The following is a 23,386-nucleotide window of genomic DNA, read 5'->3' as shown; positions in this document are numbered from 1 at the left end:
GGGTTTCCATGGCAGAGCAGCCGCACACAAGCCTAAGATCACCATGTGCAATACCAAGCGTCGGCTGGAGTGGTGATAAGCTCGCTGCCATTGGACTCTGGAGCAGTGGAAACACGTTCTCTGGAGCGATGAATCGCTCTTCACCATCTGGCAGTCTGACGGACAAATCTGGGTTTGGAGGATTCCAGGAGAACGCTACCTGCCCCAATGCACAGTGCCAACTGTAAAGTTTGGTGGATGAGGAATAATGGTCTGGGGCTGTTTTTCATGGTTCGGGCTCCTTAGTTCCAGTGAAGGGAAATCTTAACACTACAGTATACAATGACATTCTAGACGATTCTGTGCTTCCAACTTTGGCAACAGTTTGGGGAAGGCCGTTCCTGTTTCAGCATGACAATGCCCCCGTTCGGGCGGCAGGCAGCCTAGTGTTTAGAGCGTTGGACTAGTAACTGAAAGGTTGCAAGATCGAATCCCTGAGCTGAGAAGGTACAAATCTGTCGTTCTGCCCCTGAACAAGACAGTTAACCCACTGTTCCTAGGCCGTCATTGTAAAATAAGAATGTGTTCTTATCTGACTTGCCTAGTAAAATAAAAATAAAAAGTTCACAAGGTCCATACAGAAATGGCTTGTTGAGATCAGTGTGGAGGAACTTGACTAGCCTGCACAGAGTCCTGACCTCAACCCCATCAAACACCTTTTGGGGTGAATTGGAACGCTGACTGTGAACCAGGCCTAATCACCCCCAACATCAGTGCCCGACCTCACTAATGCTCTTGTGGCTGAATGGAAGCAAGTCCCCACAGGAATGTTCCAACATCTAGTGGAAAGCCTTCCCAGAAGAGTGAAGGCTGTTATAGCAGCAATGTTCCAACATCTAGTGGAAAGCCTTCCCAGAATGGTGGAGGCTGTTATGGCAGCAATGTTCCAACATCTAGTGGAAAGCCTTCCCAGAAGAGTGGAGGCTGTTATAGCAGCAATGTTCCAACATCTAGTGGAAAGCCTTCCCAGAAGAGTGGAGGCTGTTATAGCAGCAATGTTCCAACATCTAGTGGAAAGCCTTCCCAGAAGAGTGGAGACTGTTATAGCAGCAATGTTCCTACATCTAGTGGAAAGCCTTCCCAGAAGAGTGGAGGCTGTTATAGCAGCAATGTTCCAACATCTAGTGGAAAGCCTTCCCAGAAGAGTGGAGGCTGTTATAGCAGCAAAGGGGGGACCAACTCCATATTAATGCCTTCCCAGAAGAGTGGAGGCTGTTATAGCAGCAAAGGGGGGACCAACTCCATATTAATGCCTTCCCAGAAGAGTGGAGGCTGTTATAGCAGCAAAGGGGGGACCAACTCCATATTAATGCCTTCCCAGAAGAGTGGAGGCTGTTATAGCAGCAAAGGGGGGGACCAACTCCATATTAATACCATGATTTTGGAATGAGGTGTTGACGAGCTGGTGTCCACATAGTGTATCATCACCGTTTCATCCAACTAGTCAATAGATGGCAATCAGTTTTCCTTTCTTTCAAATGACCTCATTGGAAATAAGTTGTACAACTTTTTGGTGTTAACTTATCTCTAACCACTCTGGTATGGACATTATCTCTAACCGCTCTGCCCCTCTGATCTGGACATTATCTCTAACCGCTCTGATCTGGACATTATCTCTAACCACTCTGCCCCTCTGTCCCTCTGATCTGGACATTATCTCTAACCCCTCTGATCTGGACATTATCTCTAACCACTCTGATCTGGACATTATCTCTAACCGCTCTGATCTGGACATTATCTCTAACCACTCTGATCTGGACATTATCTCTAACCGCTCTGATCTGGACATTATCTCTAACCGCTCTGATCGGGACATTATCTCTAACCACTCTGATCTGGACATTATCTCTAACCACTCTGCCCCTCTGATCCTCTGATCGGGACATTATCTCTAACCGCTCTGCCCCTCTGATCTGGACATTATCTCTAACCACTCTGATCGGGACATTATCTCTAACCGCTCTGATCCTCTGATCTGGACATTATCTCTAACCCCTCTGATCTGGACATTATCTCTAACCGCTCTGATCCTCTGATCGGGACATTATCTCTAACCGCTCTGCCCCTCTGATCCTCTGATCTGGACATTATCTCTAACCACTCTGATCCTCTGATCGGGACATTATCTCTAACCACTCTGATCTGGACATTATCTCTAACCGCTCTGCCCCTCTGTAGGTGACGAAGAAGATCCGTGAGTTGATGGCTGACTGTGAGGTGATGAACGTCCTCCACGAGAGCCATGACCTGTTTAAGAGAGAGCAGGACGAGCAGCTTGTCCAATGGATGAACAGGAGACCTGACGACTGGACGCTGTCTGCAGGAGGCTCCGGGACCATCTACGGCTGGGGTCACAACCACCGGGGTCAGCTAGGGGGCATTGAGGGGGCAAAGGTCAAGGTCCCCACCCCCACAGAGGCCCTGGCGACTCTGAGACCTGTTCAGCTGATAGGAGGGGAGCAAACCCTGTTCGCTGTCACTGCTGATGGAAAGGTAAAGACCAGTAGAGACCAGTAAAGGTTATTTCAGCTGATAGGAGGGGAGCAAACCCTGTTCGCTGTCACTGCTGATGGAAAGGTAAAGACCAGTAGAGACCAGTAAAGGTTATTTCAGCTGATAGGAGGGGAGCAAACCCTGTTCGCTGTCACTGCTGATGGAAAGGTAAAGACCGGTAGAGGCATGGTGGGGTCCTGGTGGAGTCCTGGTGGAGGCCTGGTGGAGGCCTGGTGGGGTCCTGGTTGAGGCCTGGTGGGGGCCTGGTAGAGTCCTGGTGGGGTCCTGGTAGAGTCCTGGTGGGGTCCTGGTAGAGTCCTGGTAGAGTCCTGGTGGGGTCCTGGTTGAGGCCTGGTGGGGGCCTGGTAGAGTCCTGGTGGGGTCCTGGTAGAGTCCTGGTGGGGTCCTGGTAGAGTCCTGGTAGAGTCCTGGTGGGGTCCTGGTTGAGGCCTGGTGGGGGCCTGGTAGAGTCCTGGTGGGGGCCTGGTAGAGTCCTGGTGGGGGCCTGGTAGAGTCCTGGTGGGGTCCTGGTCGAGTCTTGGTGGGGTCCTGGTAGAGTCTTGGTGGGGTCCTGGTGTAGGCCTGGTGGGGTCCTGGTAGAGGCCTGGTGGGGTCCTGGTAGAGGCCTGGTGGGGTCCTGGTAGAGGCCTGGTGGGGTCCTGGTAGAGGCCTGGTGGGGTCCTGGTAGAGGCCTGGTGGGGTCCTGGTAGAGGCCTGGTGGGGTCCTGGTAGAGTCTTGGTGGGGTCCTGGTGTAGGCCTGGTAGAGGCCTGGTGGGGTCCTGGTAGAGTCTTGGTGGGGTCCTGGTGTAGGCCTGGCAGAGGCCTGGTGGGGTTCTGGTATAGTCCTGGTGGGGTCCTGGTAGAGTCTTGGTGGGGTCCTGGTAGAGTCTTGGTGGGGTCCTGGTAGAGTCTTGGTGGGGTCCTGGTATAGGCCTGGCAGAGGCCTGGTGGGGTTCTGGTATAGTCCTGGTGGGGTCCTGGTAGAGTCTTGGTGGGGTCCTGGTAGAGGCCTGGTGGGGTCCTGGTAGAGTCTTGGTGGGGTCCTGGTAGAGGCCTGGTGGGGTTCTGGTAGAGGCCTGGTGGGGTCCTGGTAGAGTCTTGGTGGGTTCCTGGTGTAGGCCTGGTAGAGGCCTGGTGGGGTCCTGGTAGAGTCTTGGTGGGGTCCTGGTGTAGGCCTGGTAGAGGCCTGGTGGGGTTCTGGTAGAGTCTTGGTGGGGTCCTGGTGTAGGCCTGGTAGAGGCCTGGTGGGGTCCTGGTAGAGTCTTGGTGGGGTCCTGGTAGAGTCTTGGTGGGGTCCTGGTGTAGGCCTGGTAGAGGCCTGGTGGGGTTCTGGTATAGTCCTGGTGGGGTCCTGGTCTAGGCCTGGTAGGCTACGGTATGTGACTGTTGTCTGTCTTCCTCCAGTTGTATGCTACAGGGTACGGTGCCGGGGGCCGGCTGGGTATTGGAGGAACAGAGTCCGTGTCCACCCCCACTCTGCTGGAGTCCATCCAGCATGTGTTCATCAGGAAGGTGGCGGTGAACAGCGGAGGGAAACACTGTCTAGCCCTGTCCTCTGAGGGAGAGGTCTACTCCTGGGGAGAGGCTGAGGACGGAAAACTGGGACACGGCAACAGGAGGTAAGGATGGGCGTATATACACTATACTATATACACTATACTGTATACACACTATACACACTATACTATATACACTATACTATATACACTATACTGTATACACACTATACACACTATACTATATACACTATACTATATATACACTATACTGTATACACACTATACACACTATACTATATACACTATACTATATACACTATACTATATATACACTATACTGTATACACACTATACACACTATACTATATACACTATACTATACACACTATACTATATACACACACTATACTATACTATATACACTATACTATATACACTATACTATATATACACTATACTGTATACACACTATACTATATACACTATACTATATACACACTATACTATATACACTATACTATATACACACTATACTATATACACACTATACTATATACACTATACTATATACACTATACTATATACACTATACTATATATACACTATACTGTATATACACTATACTATATATACACTATACTGTATATACACTATACTATATACACACTATACTATATACACACTATACACACTATACTATATACACTATACACACTATACTATATACACACTATACTATATATACACTATACTATATACACACTATACTATATACACACTATACTATATACACACTACTATATACACACTATACTATATACACACTATATACTATATACACACTATACTATATACACACTATACACACTATACTATATACACACTATACTATATACACACTACTATATACACCATAATATATACACTATACTATATATACACTATGCTATATACACTATGCTATATACACTATGCTATATACACTACTATATACACACTATACACACTACTATATCCACTATACTATATACACTATACACACTATACTATATACACTATACACACTATACTATATACACTATACTATATACACACTATATACACTATACTATACTATATACACACTATACTACATACACTATGTACACTAAACACAATATACGCTATATACACTACACTATGTACACTATACATATTGTTCTATACACACTATACTATATACACTATACTATACACACTACACTACATATACACTATACTATATACACTATACACACTATACTACACACACTGTACTATATACAATATATACACTACTATATACACTATATATACAATATACACACTATATACACTATACTATGCACCCTATATTATATACACAATACACACTATACTATATGCACTATATACACTATACACACTGTACTATATATATATGCTATGTATACACTATACTATATGTATACAATATACACACTATACTATATACACTATACACACTGTACTATATATGTATGCTATATATACACTATACTATATATACACTATACTATATACAATATACACACTATACTATATACACAATACTACATACATTATGTGCACTACACACAATATACGCTATATACACTATACTTTATACACTACTATATACACTATACACACTACAATACATACACACTATACTATATGCACTATACTATATACACTGTACTATATACAATATACACACTATACTATACACACTACTATACACTATACTATGCACACTATCCTATATACACAATACACACTATACTGTATGCACTATACACACTATACTATATACACTATATATACACTATATACACTATACTATATACAATATAAACACTACTATATACACTATACTACATACACTACACACTATGTGCACTATACACACTATATACACTATACTATATACACACTATACTATATACACTGTACACACTATACTATACACACTGTACTATATACACTGCTATGTATACTATACTATATCCACTATACACATTATACACACTATGCTATACACACTATCCTATATACACTCTACTATACACACTATGGACACTATACACAATATGCTATGTACACTGTACACACTATATACTATACTCACGGAACTCACTATATATCAAATAAAAATGTATTTATATAGCCCTTTTTGCATCAGTAGATGTCACAGAGCTATACAGAAACACAGCCTAAAACCCCAAACAGCAAGCAATTCAGATGGTTGCTAGGAAAAACTCCCGAGAAAGGCAGGAACCTGGAGAGGAACCAGGCTCTGAGTGGGTGGCCAGTCCTCTTCTGGCTGTGCTGGTGGGAGAGGAACCAGGCTCTGAGGGGTGGCCAGTCCTCTTCTGGCTGTGCTGGTGGGAGAGGAACCAGGCTCTGAGGGGTGGCCAGTCCTCTTCTGGCTGTGCTGGTGGGAGAGGAACCAGGCTCTGAGGGGTGGCCAGTCCTCTTCTGGCTGTGCTGGTGGGAGAGGAACCAGGCTCTGAGGGGTGGCCAGTCCTCTTCTGGCTGTGCTGGTGGGAGAGGAACCAGGCTCTGAGGGGTGGCCAGTCCTCTTCTGGCTGTGCTGGTGGGAGAGGAACCAGGCTCTGAGGGGTGGCCAGTCCTCTTCTGGCTGTGCTGGTGGGAGAGGAACCAGGCTCTGAGGGGGTGGCCAGTCCTCTTCTGGCTGTGCTGGTGGGAGAGGAACCAGGCTCTGAGGGGTGGCCAGTCCTCTTCTGGCTGTGCTGGTGTGAGAGGAACCAGGCTCTGAGGGGTGGCCAGTCCTCTTCTGGCTGTGCTGGTGGGAGAGGAACCAGGCTCTGAGGGGTGACCAGTCCTCTTCTGGCTGTGCTGGTGGGAGAGGAACCAGGCTCTGAGGGGTGGCCAGTCCTCTTCTGGCTGTGCTGGTGGGAGAGGAACCAGGCTCTGAGGGGGTGGCCAGTCCTCTTCTGGCTGTGCTGGTGGGAGAGGAACCAGGCTCTGAGGGGTGGCCAGTCCTCTTCTGGCTGTGCTGGTGGGAGAGGAACCAGGCTCTGAGGGGTGGCCAGTCCTCTTCTGGCTGTGCTGGTGGGAGAGGAACCAGGCTCTGAGGGGTGGCCAGTCCTCTTCTGGCTGTGCTGGGGGGAGAGGAACCAGGCTCTGAGGGGTGACCAGTCCTCTTCTGGCTGTGCTGGTAGGAGAGGAACCAGGCTCTGAGGGGGTGGCCAGTCCTCTTCTGGCTGTGCTGGTGGGAGAGGAACCAGGCTCTGAGGGGTGGCCAGTCCTCTTCTGGCTGTGCTGGTGGGAGAGGAACCAGGCTCTGAGGGGTGATAGATGACCAACAGAGTTAAATAATAATCATAGGGGTTGTAGTAGAGGGTGCAACAGGTCAGTACCTCAGGCGTTAATGTCAGTTGTACAGCGCCTTCAGAAAGTATTCAGACCCCTTTTCCCACATTGTTACGTAACACTCTTATTCTAATATGGATTACATCAATGTTCTTCCTCATCAATCTACACTCAAGACCCCATAATGACATCACAATACCCCATAATGACATCACAATACCCCATAATGACATCACAATACCCCATAATGACATCACAATACCCCATAATGATGAAGCGAAAACAGGTTTTTAGAAAATGTTAGCAAATTTATAAAAAATACTACTTATAAGTAATCAGACCCTTTGCTATGAGACTTGAAACTGAGCTCAGGTGCATCCTGTTTCCATTTATCATCCTTGAGATGTTTCTACAACTTGATTGGAGTCCACCTGTGGTAAATTCAATTGATTGAACATGGCACACCTGTCTATATAAGGTCCCACAGTTGTCAGAGCAAAAACCAAGCCATGAGGTTGAAGGAATTGTCCATAGAGCTCCGAGACAGGATTGTGTCGAGGCACAGATCTGAGGAAGGGTACCAAAACATTTCTGCAGCATTAAAGGTCCCCAAGAACACAGGGGCCTCCATCATTATTAAATGGAAGAAGTTTGAAACCAATGTATTAGGCTGTACCACACAGCAGTATCCTGCAAGCTGTGCTGCAGTATGAACTTTTAAAGGAGGAACCACTGTTTATCCAGTGTATATAGTCAGCAGCATACCACCCAGCATACCACCCTGCATACCACCCTGCATACCACCCTGCATACCACCCTGCATACCACTGCTGGCTTGGCTCTGAAGCTAAGCAGGGTTGGTCCTGGTCAGCAGCATACCGCCCTGCATACCACTGCTGGCTTGCTTCTGAAGCTAAGCAGGGTTGGTCCTGGTCAGCAGCATACCACTGCTGGCTTGCTTCTGAAGCTAAGCAGGGTTGGTCCTGGTCAGCAGCATACCACTGCTGGCTTGGCTCTGAAGCTAAGCAGGGTTGGTCCTGGTCAGCAGCATACCACTGCTGGCTTGCTTCTGAAGCTAAGCAGGGTTGGTCCTGGTCAGCAGCATACCACTGCTGCATACCACTGCTGGCTTGGCTCTGAAGCTAAGCAGGGTTGGTCCTGGTCAGCAGCATACCACTGCTGCATACCACTGCTGGCTTGGCTCTGAAGCTAAGCAGGGTTGGTCCTGGTCAGCAGCATACCACTGCTGGCTTGCTTCTGAAGCTAAGCAGGGTTGGTCCTGGTCAGCAGCATACCACCCTGCATACCACTGCTGGCTTGGCTCTGAAGCTAAGCAGGGTTGGTCCTGGTCAGCAGCATACCACCCTGCATACCACTGCTGGCTTGGCTCTGAAGCTAAGCAGGGTTGGTCCTGGTCAGCAGCATACCACCCTGCATACCACTGCTGGCTTGGCTCTGAAGCTAAGCAGGGTTGGTCCTGGTCAGCAGCATACCACTGCTGGCTTGGCTCTGAAGCTAAGCAGGGTTGGTCCTGGTCAGCAGCATACCACCCTGCATACCACTGCTGGCTTGGCTCTGAAGCTAAGCAGGGTTGGTCCTGGTCAGCAGCATACCACCCTGCATACCACTGCTGGCTTGCTGCTGAAGCTAAGCAGGGTTGGTCCTGGTCAGCAGCATACCACCCTGCATACCACTGCTGGCTTGCTTCTGAAGCTAAGCAGGGTTGGTCCTGGTCAGCAGCATACCACCCTGCATACCACTGCTGGCTTGCTTCTGAAGCTAAGCAGGGTTGGTCCTGGTCAGCAGCATACCACTGCTGGCTTGCTTCTGAAGCTAAGCAGGGTTGGTCCTGGTCAGCAGCATACCACTGCTGGCTTGCTTCTGAAGCTAAGCAGGGTTGGTCCTGGTCAGCAGCATACCACCCTGCATACCACTGCTGGCTTGCTTCTGAAGCTAAGCAGGGTTGGTCCTGGTCAGCAGCATACCACCCTGCATACCACTGCTGGCTTGGCTCTGAAGCTAAGCAGGGTTGGTCCTGGTCAGCAGCATACCACCCTGCATACCACTGCTGGCTTGGCTCTGAAGCTAAGCAGGGTTGGTCCTGGTCAGCAGCATACCACCCTGCATACCACTGCTGGCTTGGCTCTGAAGCTAAGCAGGGTTGGTCCTGGTCAGCAGCATACCACCCTGCATACCACTGCTGGCTTGGCTCTGAAGCTAAGCAGGGTTGGTCCTGGTCAGCAGCATACCACTGCTGGCTTGCTTCTGAAGCTAAGCAGAGTTGGTCCTGGTCAGCAGCATACCACTGCTGGCTTGCTTCTGAAGCTAAGCAGAGTTGGTCCTGGTCAGCAGCATACCACTGCTGGCTTGGCTCTGAAGCTAAGCAGAGTTGGTCCTGGTCAGCAGCATACCACTGCTGGCTTGCTTCTGAAGCTAAGCAGAGTTGGTCCTGGTCAGCAGCATACCACTGCTGGCTTGCTTCTGAAGCTAAGCAGAGTTGGTCCTGGTCAGCAGCATACCACCCTGCTGGCTTGGCTTCTGAAGCTAAGTAGAGTTGGTCCTGGTCAGCAGCATACCACTGCTGGCTTGCTTCTGAAGCTAAGCAGAGTTGGTCCTGGTCAGCAGCATACCACTTCTGGCTTGCTTCTGAAGCTAAGCAGGGTTGGTCCTGGTCAGCAGCATACCACTTCTGGCTTGCTTCTGAAGCTAAGCAGAGTTGGTCCTGGTCAGCAGCATACCACTTCTGGCTTGCTTCTGAAGCTAAGCAGAGTTGGTCCTGGTCAGCAGCATACCACTGCTGGCTTGCTTCTGAAGCTAAGCAGAGTTGGTCCTGGTCAGCAGCATACCACTGCTGGCTTGCTTCTGAAGCTAAGCAGGGTTGGTCCTGGTCAGCAGCATACCACTGCTGGCTTGCTTCTGAAGCTAAGCAGAGTTGGTCCTGGTCAGCAGCATACCACTGCTGGCTTGCTTCTGAAGCTAAGCAGGGTTGGTCCTGGTCAGCAGCATACCACCCTGCATACCACTGCTGGCTTGGCTCTGAAGCTAAGCAGGGTTGGTCCTGGTCAGCAGCATACCACTGCTGGCTTGCTTCTGAAGCTAAGCAGAGTTGGTCCTGGTCAGCAGCATACCACTGCTGGCTTGCTTCTGAAGCTAAGCAGGGTTGGTCCTGGTCAGCAGCATACCACCCTGCATACCACTGCTGGCTTGGCTCTGAAGCTAAGCAGGGTTGGTCCTGGTCAGCAGCATACCACTGCTGGCTTGCTTCTGAAGCTAAGCAGAGTTGGTCCTGGTCGGTTCCTGGATGGGAGACCAGATGCTGCTGGAAGTGGTGTTGGAGGGCCAGTAGGAGGCACTCTTTCCTCTGGTCTAAAAAATATCCCGATGCCCCAGGGCAGTGATTGGGGACATTGCCCCGTGTAGGGTGTCGTCTTTCAGATGGGATGTTAAACGGGTGTCCTGACTCTCTGAGGTCATTAAAGATCCCATGGCACTTATCGTAAGAGTAGGGGTGTTAACCCTGGTGTGAAGGCTAAATTCCCAATCTGGCCCTCATCCTATCCCGATAACCTAATCATCCCCAGTTTACAATTGGCTCATTCATCCCTCCTCCTCTCCCCTGTAACTATTCCCCAGGCCGTTGGTGTAATTAAAAACGTGTTCTCAGTCAAAATAAATAAATAATAATAATCCATAATCACGATAGGATCAAGATTGACATCGTCCAACCTTATACACACACACACCTTATTCTCACAGTGTGCAGGGCCCCACATCACCAACTTCCATATGATTTGCAAGAGCAACATTGTTCGGCTTGTAGTAAAACGAAATACAAACTTGTGACCTCTCCTCCCCCTCTTCTAGCCCGTGTGACCGTCCCCGCGTGATAGAGTCCCTACGGGGGGTGGAGGTGGTGGATGTAGCTGCTGGAGGGGCCCACAGTGCCTGCATCACGGCCAGCGGAGAGCTCTACACCTGGGGCAAGGGACGCTACGGACGCCTGGGGCATGGAGACTCTGAGGACCAACTCAAACCCAAACTGGTAAAGCCGTGGTTCTTCTCTCATCTTCTCTTCACTCAATTTTTCTTCTCTCCTCAACATCGCTTCTCTTTTAACTTTTCTTCTCTCCTTCTAATCTCTCCACTCAACTTCTCTCACTCTCTAACTCACACACACACACACACGTCCTGATGCTGAGTGTATCTCTGTCTCTCTGTTGTGGGTCTCTCTCCAGGTGGATGCTCTGCAGGGCCACAGGGTGATAGATATGGCGTGTGGTAGTGGTGACGCCCAGACTCTTTGTCTGACTGACGATGACATGGTCTGGTCCTGGGGCGATGGAGACTATGGCAAGCTTGGACGGGGCGGCAGCGACGGCTGCAAGGTCCCCATGAAGGTACAAACCCGTCCTGTCCACTAACACCGCAGGTTTCGTCCCAAATCTATTCCTGCTATCAGGGATTGTTACGAATCCCTTTTGGCCCGGCAGTCTACGGGGGGGGGATGGTAACCAGACCCGTAACATAACTCATGCAAATTATAATAGTGACAAAGTAACAGTGAGAACGAAAAAACCCCAGACAACTAAATTACCGTCAAACACGCAGGGTTTATTTCTAAACACGCGGTAAAGGGGGACAGGAAGGGGGGCTGAGCTGGACCCAAGGAGAGAAACAAATATCCAAAAACACCCCTAAGCCAGACTAGCCTACTATAATAAATAATCACATGGTTAGTGTGATAATCACATGGTTAGTGTGATAATCACATGGTTAGTGTGATAATTAGTGTGATTATCACATGGTTATTGTGATAATCACATGGTTAGTGTGATAATTAGTGTGATTATCACATGGTTATTGTGATAATCACATGGTTAGTGTGATAATCACATGGTTAGTGTGATAATCACATGGTTGGTTAGTGTGATTATCACATGGTTAGTGTGATTATCACATGGTTAGTGTGATAATCACATGGTTAGTGTGATAATTAGTGTGATTGTCACATGGTTATTGTGATAATCACATGGTTAGTGTGATAATCACATGGTTAGTGTGATAATCACATGGTTAGTGTGATAATCACATGGTTAGTGTGATAGTCACATGGTTAGTGTGATTATCACATGGTTAGTGTGATAATCACATGGTTAGTGTGATTATCACATGGTTAGTTAGTGTGATAATCACATGGTTAGTGTGATAATCACATGGTTGGTTAGTGTGATTATCACATGGTTAGTGTGATTATCACATGGTTAGTGTGATTATCACATGGTTAGTTAGTGTGATAATCACATGGTTAGTGTGATAATCACATGGTTTAAATTAAATGTTGATTATCAAATGGTTAGTGTGATTATCACATGGTTAGTGTGATTATCACATCACTGGTGTGATTATCACATGGTTAGTGTGATAATCACTCTTTGTTATGGATTATCACAAACGTTAGTGTGATAATCGCATGGTTAGTGTGATTATCACATGGTTAGTGTGATAATCACATGGTTAGTGTGATAATCACATGGTTAGTTAGTGTGATTATCACATGGTTAGTGTGATTATCACATGGTTAGTGTGATTATCACATGGTTAGTGTGATAATTAGTGTGATAATCACATGGTTAGTGTGATAATCACATGGCTAGTGTGATAATCACATGGTTAGTTAGTGTGATAATCACATGGTTAGTGTGATTATCACATGGTTAGTGTGATTATCACATGGTTAGTGTGATTATCACATGGTTAGTTAGTGTGATAATCACATGGTTAGTGTGATTATCACATGGTTAGTGTGATTATCACATGGTTAGTGTGATTATCACATGGTTAGTGTGATTATCACATGGTTAGTGCGATAATCACATGGTTAGTGTGATTATCACATGGTTAGTGTGATTATCACATGGTTACATCCTGATTATCACATGTTAATGACTGATTATCACAACTGTTAGTGTGATAATCACATGGTTAGTGTGATAATCACATGGTTGGTTAGTGTGATAATCACATGGTTAGTGTGATTATCACATGGTTAGTGTGATAATCACATGGTTAGTGTGATAATCACATGGTTGGTTAGTGTGATTATCACATGGTTAGTGTGATAATGACTGTCCTGACATGGTGAACTGTTAGTGTGATAATCACATGGTTAACTGTGATAATCACATGGTTAGTCCTGATAATCAACTGTTAGTGTGATTATCACATGGTCAACTGTGATAATCACATGGTTAGTGTGATAATCACATGGTTAGTGTGATTATCACATGGTTAGTGTGATTATCACATGGTTAGTGTGATTATCACATGGTTAGTGTGATTATCACATGGTTAGTGTGATAACCACATGGTTAGTGTGATAATCACATGGTTAGTGTGATAATCAAATGGTTAGTGTGTGCTAAAGGACCAACGATTTCCTGATTACTAACTCTAATTCTGAAGCACATTTTCACCAGTCATCTAACCTACGGTATATTAGCGGTGGCGCGCACAGCAACAAGGAACAAGGGAGACATAGAATTAATTCCCAAACCCCCTAATCTTTAAATTAAATGTTGAAAATTAAATGTTGAGTTTATTCTGAACATTTTGCCACCTTTTTTAAAGTACCTCGACCATCACCGTTGTTTTGTTTGTCTTCGCTTGGCCCTAATACTCTTCTGTAATATGGTCTATCCCCTACAAACGCATAATATGGACGCAGACATAAAGTTTAAGAAAAAAAATAAAGTTATTTAAGGATATATTACCACAGTTGATATAGATCTGTTATTTACCAAAAACAGATCAACTATTGGTAGTTTTGCAACCCTCGTGCACTACGGAAGTAGTGCGCTATAGAGGGAATATGGTGCTGTTTGGAACGAACACACTGTCACCCCAACATGACTGATCTAGCAGCTTTACCCATACCGAGATGTGTGTTTTCCATCTCATGTCTCAGTGTTACTGTTCTCTCGCTTGTAGATTGATTCTCTGACTGGACTGGGAGTGGTGAAGGTCGACTGTGGCTCCCAGTTCTCTGTCTCTCTCACCAAGTCTGGAGCCGTTTACACCTGGTGAGTAAACTATACATCCTGACCACAGTCAACTGTTAATAGACTGACTATACATCCTGACCACGGTCAACTGTTAGTAGACTGACTATACATCCTGACCACGGTCAACTGTTAGTAGACTGACTATACATCCTGACCACGGTCAACTGTTAATAGACTGACTATACATCCTGACCACGGTCAACTGTTAATAGACTGACTATACATCCTGACCACGGTCAACTGTTAATAGACTGACTATACATCCTGACCACGGTCAACTGTTAGTAGACTGACTATACATCCTGACCACGGTCAACTGTTAGACTGACTATACATCCTGACCACGGTCAACTGTTAGTAGACTGACTATACATCCTGACCACGGTCAACTGTTAGACTGACTATACATCCTGACCACAGTCAACTGTTAATAGACTGACTATACATCCTGACCACGGTGAACTGTTAGTAGACTAACTATACATCCTGACCACGGTCAACTGTTAATAGACTGACTATACATCCTGACCACTGTCAACTGTTAATAGACTGACTATACATCCTGACCACGGTCAACTGTTAGACTGACTATACATCCTGACCACGGTCAACTGTTAGACTGACTATACATCCTGACCACGGTCAACTGTTAATGGACTAACTATACATCCTGACCACGGTCAACTGTTAGTAGACTGACTATACATCCTGACCACGGTCAACTGTTAGACTAACTATACATCCTGACCACGGTCAACTGTTAGTAGACTGACTATACATCCTGACCACGGTCAACTGTTACACTGACTATACATCCTGACCACGGTCAACTGTTAGTAGACTAACTATACATCCTGACCACGGTCAACTGTTACACTGACTATACATCCTGACCACGGTCAACTGTTAGACTGACTATACATCCTGACCACTGTCAACTGTTAGACTAACTATACATCCTGACCACGGTCAAATGTTAGTAGACTGACTATACATCCTGACCACGGTCAACTGTTAGTAGACTGACTATACATCCTGACCACGGTCAACTGTTAGACTAACTATACATCCTGACCATGGTCAACTGTTAGTAGACTGACTATACATCCTGACCACGGTCAACTGTTAGACTAACTATACATCCTGACCATGGTCAACTGTTAGTAGACTGACTATACATCCTTTCCACGGTCAACTGTTAGACTAACTATACATCCTGACCACTGTCAACTGTTAGACTGACTATACATCCTGACCATGGTCAACTGTTAGACTAACTATACATCCTGACCACGGTCAAATGTTAGTAGACTGACTATACATCCTGACCACGGTCAACTGTTAGTAGACTAACTATACATCCTGACCACGGTCAACTGTTAGTAGACTGACTATACATCCTGACCACGGTCAACTGTTAGTAGACTGACTATACATCCTGACCACGGTCAACTGTTAGACTAACTATACATCCTGACCATGGTCAACTGTTAGTAGACTGACTATACATCCTTTCCACGGTCAACTGTTAGACTAACTATACATCCTGACCACTGTCAACTGTTAGACTAACTATACATCCTGACCATGGTCAACTGTTAGTAGACTAACTATACATCCTGACCACGGTCAACTGTTAGTAGACTGACTATACATCCTGACCACGGTCAACTGTTAATAGACTAACTATACATCCTGACCACGGTCAACTGTTAGACTAACTATACATCCTGACCACGGTCAACTGTTAGTACACTGACTATACATCCTGACCACTGTCAACTGTTAGTAGACTAACTATACATCCTGACCACGGTCAACTGTTATACTGACTATACATCCTGACCACGGTCAACTGTTAGACTAACTATACATACTGACCATGGTCAACTGTTAGACTAACTATACATCCTTACCACGGTCAACTGTTAGTAGACTAACTATACATCCTGACCACTGTCAACTGTTAGTAGACTAACTATACATCCTGACCACGGTCAACTGTTAGTACACTGACTATACATCCTGACCACGGTCAACTGTTAATAGACTGACTATACATCCTGACCACGGTCAACTGTTACACTGACTATACATCCTGACCACGGTCAACTGTTAGTAGACTGACTATACATCCTGACCACGGTCAACTGTTAGACTAACTATACATCCTGACCACGGTCAACTGTTAGTAGACTGACTATACATCCTGACCACTGTCAACTGTTAGTAGACTGACTATACATCCTGACCACGGTCAACTGTTAATAGACTAACTATACATCCTGACCACGGTCAACTGTTAGTAGACTAACTATACATCCTGACCACTGTCAACTGTTAGTAGACTGACTATACATCCTGACCATGGTCAACTGTTAGTAGACTGACTATACATCCTGACCACGGTCAACTGTTACACTGACTATACATCCTGACCCCGGTCAACTGTTAGTAGACTAAGTATACATCCTGACCACGGTCAACTGTTAATAGACTGACTATTCATCCTGACCCCGGTCAACTGTTAGTAGACTAAGTATACATCCTGACCACGGTCAACTGTTAGTAGACTGACTATACATCCTGACCACGGTCAACTGTTAGACTAACTATACATCCTGACCACGGTCAACTGTTAATAGAATAACTATACATCCTGACCACGGTCAACTGTTAGTAGACTGACTATTCATCCTGACCACGGTCAACTGTTATACTAACTATACATCATGACCATGGTCAACTGTTAGTAGACTAACTATACATCCTGACCACGGTCAACTGTTAGTAGACTGCCTATACATCCTGACCACGGTCAACTGTTATACTAACTATACATCATGACCATGGTCAACTGTTAGTAGACTAACTATACATCCTGACCACGGTCAACTGTTAGACTGACTATACATCCTGACCACGGTCAACTGTTAGACTGACTATACATCCTGACCACGGTCAACTGTTAGACTAACTATACATCCTGACCACGGTCAACTGTTAGACTGACTATACATCCTGACCACGGTCAACTGTTAGACTAACTATACCTCAGGGCAGACTGTGATATCACCATGGTGAACTGGTAGACTGACCTCAGGGCAGACTGTGATATCACCATGGTGAACTGGTAGACTGACCTCAGGGCAGACTGTGATATCACCATGGTGAACTGGTAGACTGACCTCAGGGCAGACTGTGATATCACCATGGTGAACTGGTAGACTGACCTCAGGGCAGACTGTGATATCACCATGGTGAACTGGTAGACTGACCTCAGGGCAGACTGTGATATCACCATGGTGAACTGGTAGACTGACCTCAGGGCAGACTGTGATATCACCATGGTGAACTGGTAGACTGACCTCAGGGCAGACTGTGATAAGTTAAGTACCTGGGTAAAGGTGACAACCACCTGTATAAATCTATGTGTGATTTCAGGGGTAAAGGTGACTACCACCTGTATAAATCGATGTGTGATTTCAGGGGTAAAGGTGACTACCACCTGTATAAATCGATGTGTGTTTTCAGGGGTAAAGGTGACTACCACCTGTATAAATCTATGTGTGATTTCAGGGGTAAAGGTGACTACCACCTGTATAAATCTATGTGTGATTTCAGGGGTAAAGGTGACTACCACCTGTATAAATCTATGTGTGATTTCAGGGGTAAAGGTGACTACCACCTGTATCAATCGATGTGTGATTTCAGGGGTAAAGGTGACTACCACCTGTATCAATCGATGTGTGATTTCAGGGGTAAAGGTGACTACCACCTGTATCAATCGATGTGTGATTTCAGGGGTAAAGGTGACTACCACCGGCTGGGTCACGGTTCTGATGACCATGTACGGCGACCCAGACAGGTCCAGGGCCTGCAGGGGAAGAAGGTCATTGCCATAGCAACGGGGTCACTCCACTGTGTCTGCTGCACTGAGGATGGTAGGGAATTACTGATTTATTTGTTTTTCTGTCTGTTTTGAAACGGTGTTCCTGAACAGTTTGGTTACACTATCAAGATGTATTTAAGTCCTAATTACACCTCCCTACCACCTGTACTACCACCTCCACCTGTCTACTACAACCACCTGTCTACTACTACTACCACCTGTCTACTACCACCTGTCTACTACTACTACCACCTGTCTACTACTACCACCACCTGTCTACTACTACTACCACCTGTCTACTACTACTACCACCTGTCTACTACCACCTGTCTACTACAACCACCTGTCTACTACAACCACCTGTCTACTACAACCACCTGTCTACTACTACTACCACCTGTCTACTACAACCACCTGTCTACTACCACCTGACTACTACCACCTGTCTACTACTACTACCACCTGTCTACTACTACTACTACCACCTGTCTACTACTACTACAACCACCTGTCTACTACTACCACCACCTGTCTACTACTACTACCACCTGTCCTACCACCACCTGTCTACTACTACCACCACCTGTCTACTACTACTACCACCTGTCTACTACTACTACCACCTGTCTACTACCACCTCCACCTGTCTACTACAACCACCTGTCTACTACAACCACCTGTCTACTACAACCACCTGTCTACTACTACTACCACCTGTCTACTACAACCACCTGACTACTACCACCTGTCTACTACTACTACCACCTGTCTACTACTACTACTACCACCTGTCTACTACTACTACCACCTGTCTACTACTATTACCACCTGTCTACTACTACTACCACCTGTCTACTACTATTACCACCTGTCTACTACTACTACCACAACCTGTCTACTACTACCACCTGTCTACTACTACTACTACCACCTGTCTACTACTACTACTACTACCACCACCTGTCTACTACTACCACCTGTCTACTACCACCACCACCTGTCTACTACTACCACCTGTCTACTACTACCACCACCTGTCTACTACTACCACCTGTCTACTACTACCACCTGTCTACTACCACCACCACCTGTCTACTACTACCACCTGTCTACTACTACCACCTGTCTACTACCACCACCTGTCTACTACTACTACCACCTGTCTACTACTACTACCACCTGTCTACTACTACCACCTGTCTACTACTACCACCACCTGTCTACTACTACCACCACCTGTCTACTACCACCACCTGTCTACTACCACCACCTGTCTACTACTACTACCACCTGTCTACTACTACTACCACCTGTCTACTACTACCACCTGTCTACTACTACCACCACCTGTCTACTACTACCTGTCTACTACCACCACCTGTCTACTACTACTACCACCTGTCTACTACTACTACCACCACCTGTCTACTACTACCACCACCTGTCTACTACTACCACCACCTGTCTACTACTACTACCACCTGTCTACTACTACCACCACCTGTCTACTACCACCACCACCTGTCTACTACTACTACCACATGTCTACTACCACCTGTCTACTACTACCACCACCTGTCTACTACCACCACCACCTGTCTACTACTACTACCACCTGTCTACTACTACCACCACCTGTCTACTACCACCTGTCTACTACAACCACCTGTCTACTACCACCTGTCTACTACTACTACCACCTGTCTACTACCACCACCACCTGTCTACTCCTACTACCACCTGTCTACTACTACTACCACCTGTCTACTACTACCACCTGTCTACTACTACTACCACCTGTCTACTACTACTACCACCTGTCTACTACTACCACCACCTGTCTACTACCACCACCACCTGTCTACTCCTACTACCACCTGTCTACTACTACTACCACCTGTCTACTACTACCACCTGTCTACTACTACTACCACCTGTCTACTACTACTACCACCTGTCTACTACCACCACCACCTGTCTACTACCACCACCACCTGTCTACTCCTACTACCACCTGTCTACTACCACCTGTCTACTACTACCACCTGTCTACTACTACTACCACCTGTCTACTACTACTACCACCTGTCTACTACTACCACCTGTCTACTACCACCTGTCTACTACCACCACCTGTCTACTACAACCACCTGTCTACTACCACCACCTGTCTACTACAACCACCTGTCTACTACTACCACCTGTCTACTACAACCACCTGTCTACTACCACTACCACCTGTCTACTACTACCACCTGTCTACTACCACCTGTCTACTACTACCACCTGTCTACTACCACCTGTCTACTACCACCACCTGTCTACTACAACCACCTGTCTACTACTACTACCACCTGTCTACTACTACTACCACCTGTCTACTACTACTACCACCTGTCTACTACTACTACCACCTGTCTACTACTACTACCACCTGTCTACTACCACCTGTCTACTACTACCACCTGTCTACTACTACTACCACCTGTCTACTACTACCACCTGTCTACTACCACCACCTGTCTACTACAACCACCTGTCTACTACTACAACCACCTGTCTACTACTACTACCACCTGTCTACTACTACCACCACCTGTCTACTACTACCACCTGTCTACTACTACTACCACCTGTCTACTACTACCACCACCTGTCTACTACCACCACCACCTGTCTACTACTACCACCACCTGTCTACTACTACCACCACCTGTCTACTACTACCACCACCTGTCTACTACCACCACCTGTCTACTACTACTACCACCTGTCTACTACTACCACCATCTGTCTACTACCACCTGTCTACTACTACCACCTGTCTACTACTACTACCACCTGTCTACTACCACCTGTCTACTACTACCACCTGTCTACTACTACTACCACCTGTCTACTACTACCACCTGTCTACTACCACCACCTGTCTACTACAACCACCTGTCTACTACTACAACCACCTGTCTACTACTACAACCACCTGTCTACTACTACAACCACCTGTCTACTACTACTACCACCTGTCTACTACTACCACCACCTGTCTACTACTACCACCTGTCTACTACTACTACCACCTGTCTACTACTACCACCACCTGTCTACTACCACCACCACCTGTCTACTACTACCACCACCTGTCTACTACTACCACCACCTGTCTACTACTACCACCACCTGTCTACTACTACCACCACCTGTCTACTACTTCCACCATCTGTCTACTACTACTACCACCTGTCTACTACTACTACCACCTGTCTACTACTACTACCACCTGTCTACTACTACCACCTGTCTACTACTATTACCACCTGTCTACTACTATTACCACCTGTCTACTACTACTACCACCTGTCTACTACTACCACCTGTCTACTACTACTACCAACTGTCTACTACTACTACCACCTGTCTACTACTACTACCACCTGTCTACTACCACTACCACCTGACTACTACTACCACCTGTACTACTATTACCACCTGTCTACTACTACTACCACCTGTCTACTACTACTACCACCTGTCTACTACTACTACCACCTGTATACTACTACTACCACCTGTCTACTACTACCACCTGTCTACTACTACTACCACCTGTCTACTACCACTACCACCTGACTACTACTACCACCTGTCTACTACTACTACCACCTGTCTACTACTACCACCTGTCTACTACTACCACCTGACTACTACTACTACTACCACCTGTCTACTACCACTACCACCTGTCTACTACCACCTGTCTACTACTATTACCACCTGTCTACTACTACTACCACCTGTCTACTACTACTACCACCTGTCTACTACTACTACCACCTGTCTACTACTACTACCACCTGTCTACTACTATTACCACCTGTCTACTACTACTACCACCTGTCTACTACTACTACCACCTGTCTACTACTACTACTACCACCTGTCTACTACTATTACCACCTGTCTACTACTACTACCACCTGTCTACTACTACTACCACCTGTCTACTACCACTACCACCTGTCTACTACCACCTGTCTACTACTACTACCACCTGTCTACTACTACTACCACCTGTCTACTACTACCACCTGTCTACTACTATTACCACCTGTCTACTACTATTACCACCTGTCTACTACTACTACCACCTGTCTACTACTACCACCTGTACTACTATTACCACCTGTCTACTACTACTACCACCTGTCTACTACTACTACCACCTGTATACTACTACTACCACCTGTCTACTACTACCACCTGTCTACTACTACTACCACCTGTCTACTACCACTACCACCTGACTACTACTACCACCTGTCTACTACTACTACCACCTGTCTACTACTACCACCTGTCTACTACTACCACCTGACTACTACTACTACCACCACCTGTCTACTACTACCACCACCTGTCTACTACTACCACCTGTCTACTACTACCACCTGTCTACTACCACCACCTGTCTACTACTACCACCACCTGTCTACTACCACCACCTGTCTACTACCACCACCTGTCTACTACTATTACCACCTGTCTACTACTACTACCACCTGTCTACTACTACTACCACCTGTCTACTACTATTACCACCTGTCTACTACTATTACCACCTGTCTACTACTACTACCACCTGTCTACACCTACTACCACCTGTCTACTACTACCACCTGTCTACTACTATTACCACCTGTCTACTACTACTACCACCTGTCTACACCTACTACCACCTGTCTACTACTACTACCACCTGTCTACTACTATTACCACCTGTCTACTACTACTACCACCTGTCTACTACTACTACCACCTGTCTACTACTATTACCACCTGTCTACTACTACTACCACCTGTCTACTACTACTACCACCTGTCTACTACTACCACCACCTGTCTACTACTACCACCACCTGTCTACTACTACCACCACCTGTCTACTACCACCACCACCTGTCTACTACCACCACCACCTGTCTACTACTACTACCACCTGTCTACTACTACTACCACCTGTCTACTACTACCACCTGCCTACTACTAC

General features: G+C 46.4%; 1 protein-coding gene across 1 annotated transcript in view; it reads left to right on the top strand.

The window, feature by feature from the left end:
- The window catches only part of herc2 (HECT and RLD domain containing E3 ubiquitin protein ligase 2), a 326,293-nt gene that overhangs the window by 251,672 nt on the left and 51,235 nt on the right, over nt 1–23,386 (top strand). The window contains 6 exon segments of the mRNA XM_065008536.1: nt 2,218–2,532; nt 3,938–4,152; nt 11,251–11,428; nt 11,622–11,783; nt 14,374–14,465; nt 18,252–18,391. Of these exon segments, the coding sequence (XP_064864608.1) occupies nt 2,218–2,532; nt 3,938–4,152; nt 11,251–11,428; nt 11,622–11,783; nt 14,374–14,465; nt 18,252–18,391 (1,102 nt within the window).

The sequence above is a fragment of the Oncorhynchus nerka genome, linkage group LG24 (assembly GCF_034236695.1).
Source record: "Oncorhynchus nerka isolate Pitt River linkage group LG24, Oner_Uvic_2.0, whole genome shotgun sequence".
NCBI lineage: Eukaryota > Metazoa > Chordata > Actinopteri > Salmoniformes > Salmonidae > Oncorhynchus > Oncorhynchus nerka.
Note: the sequence above shows the minus strand (reverse complement) of the source record. Positions and strands in the feature narration are given on the sequence as shown.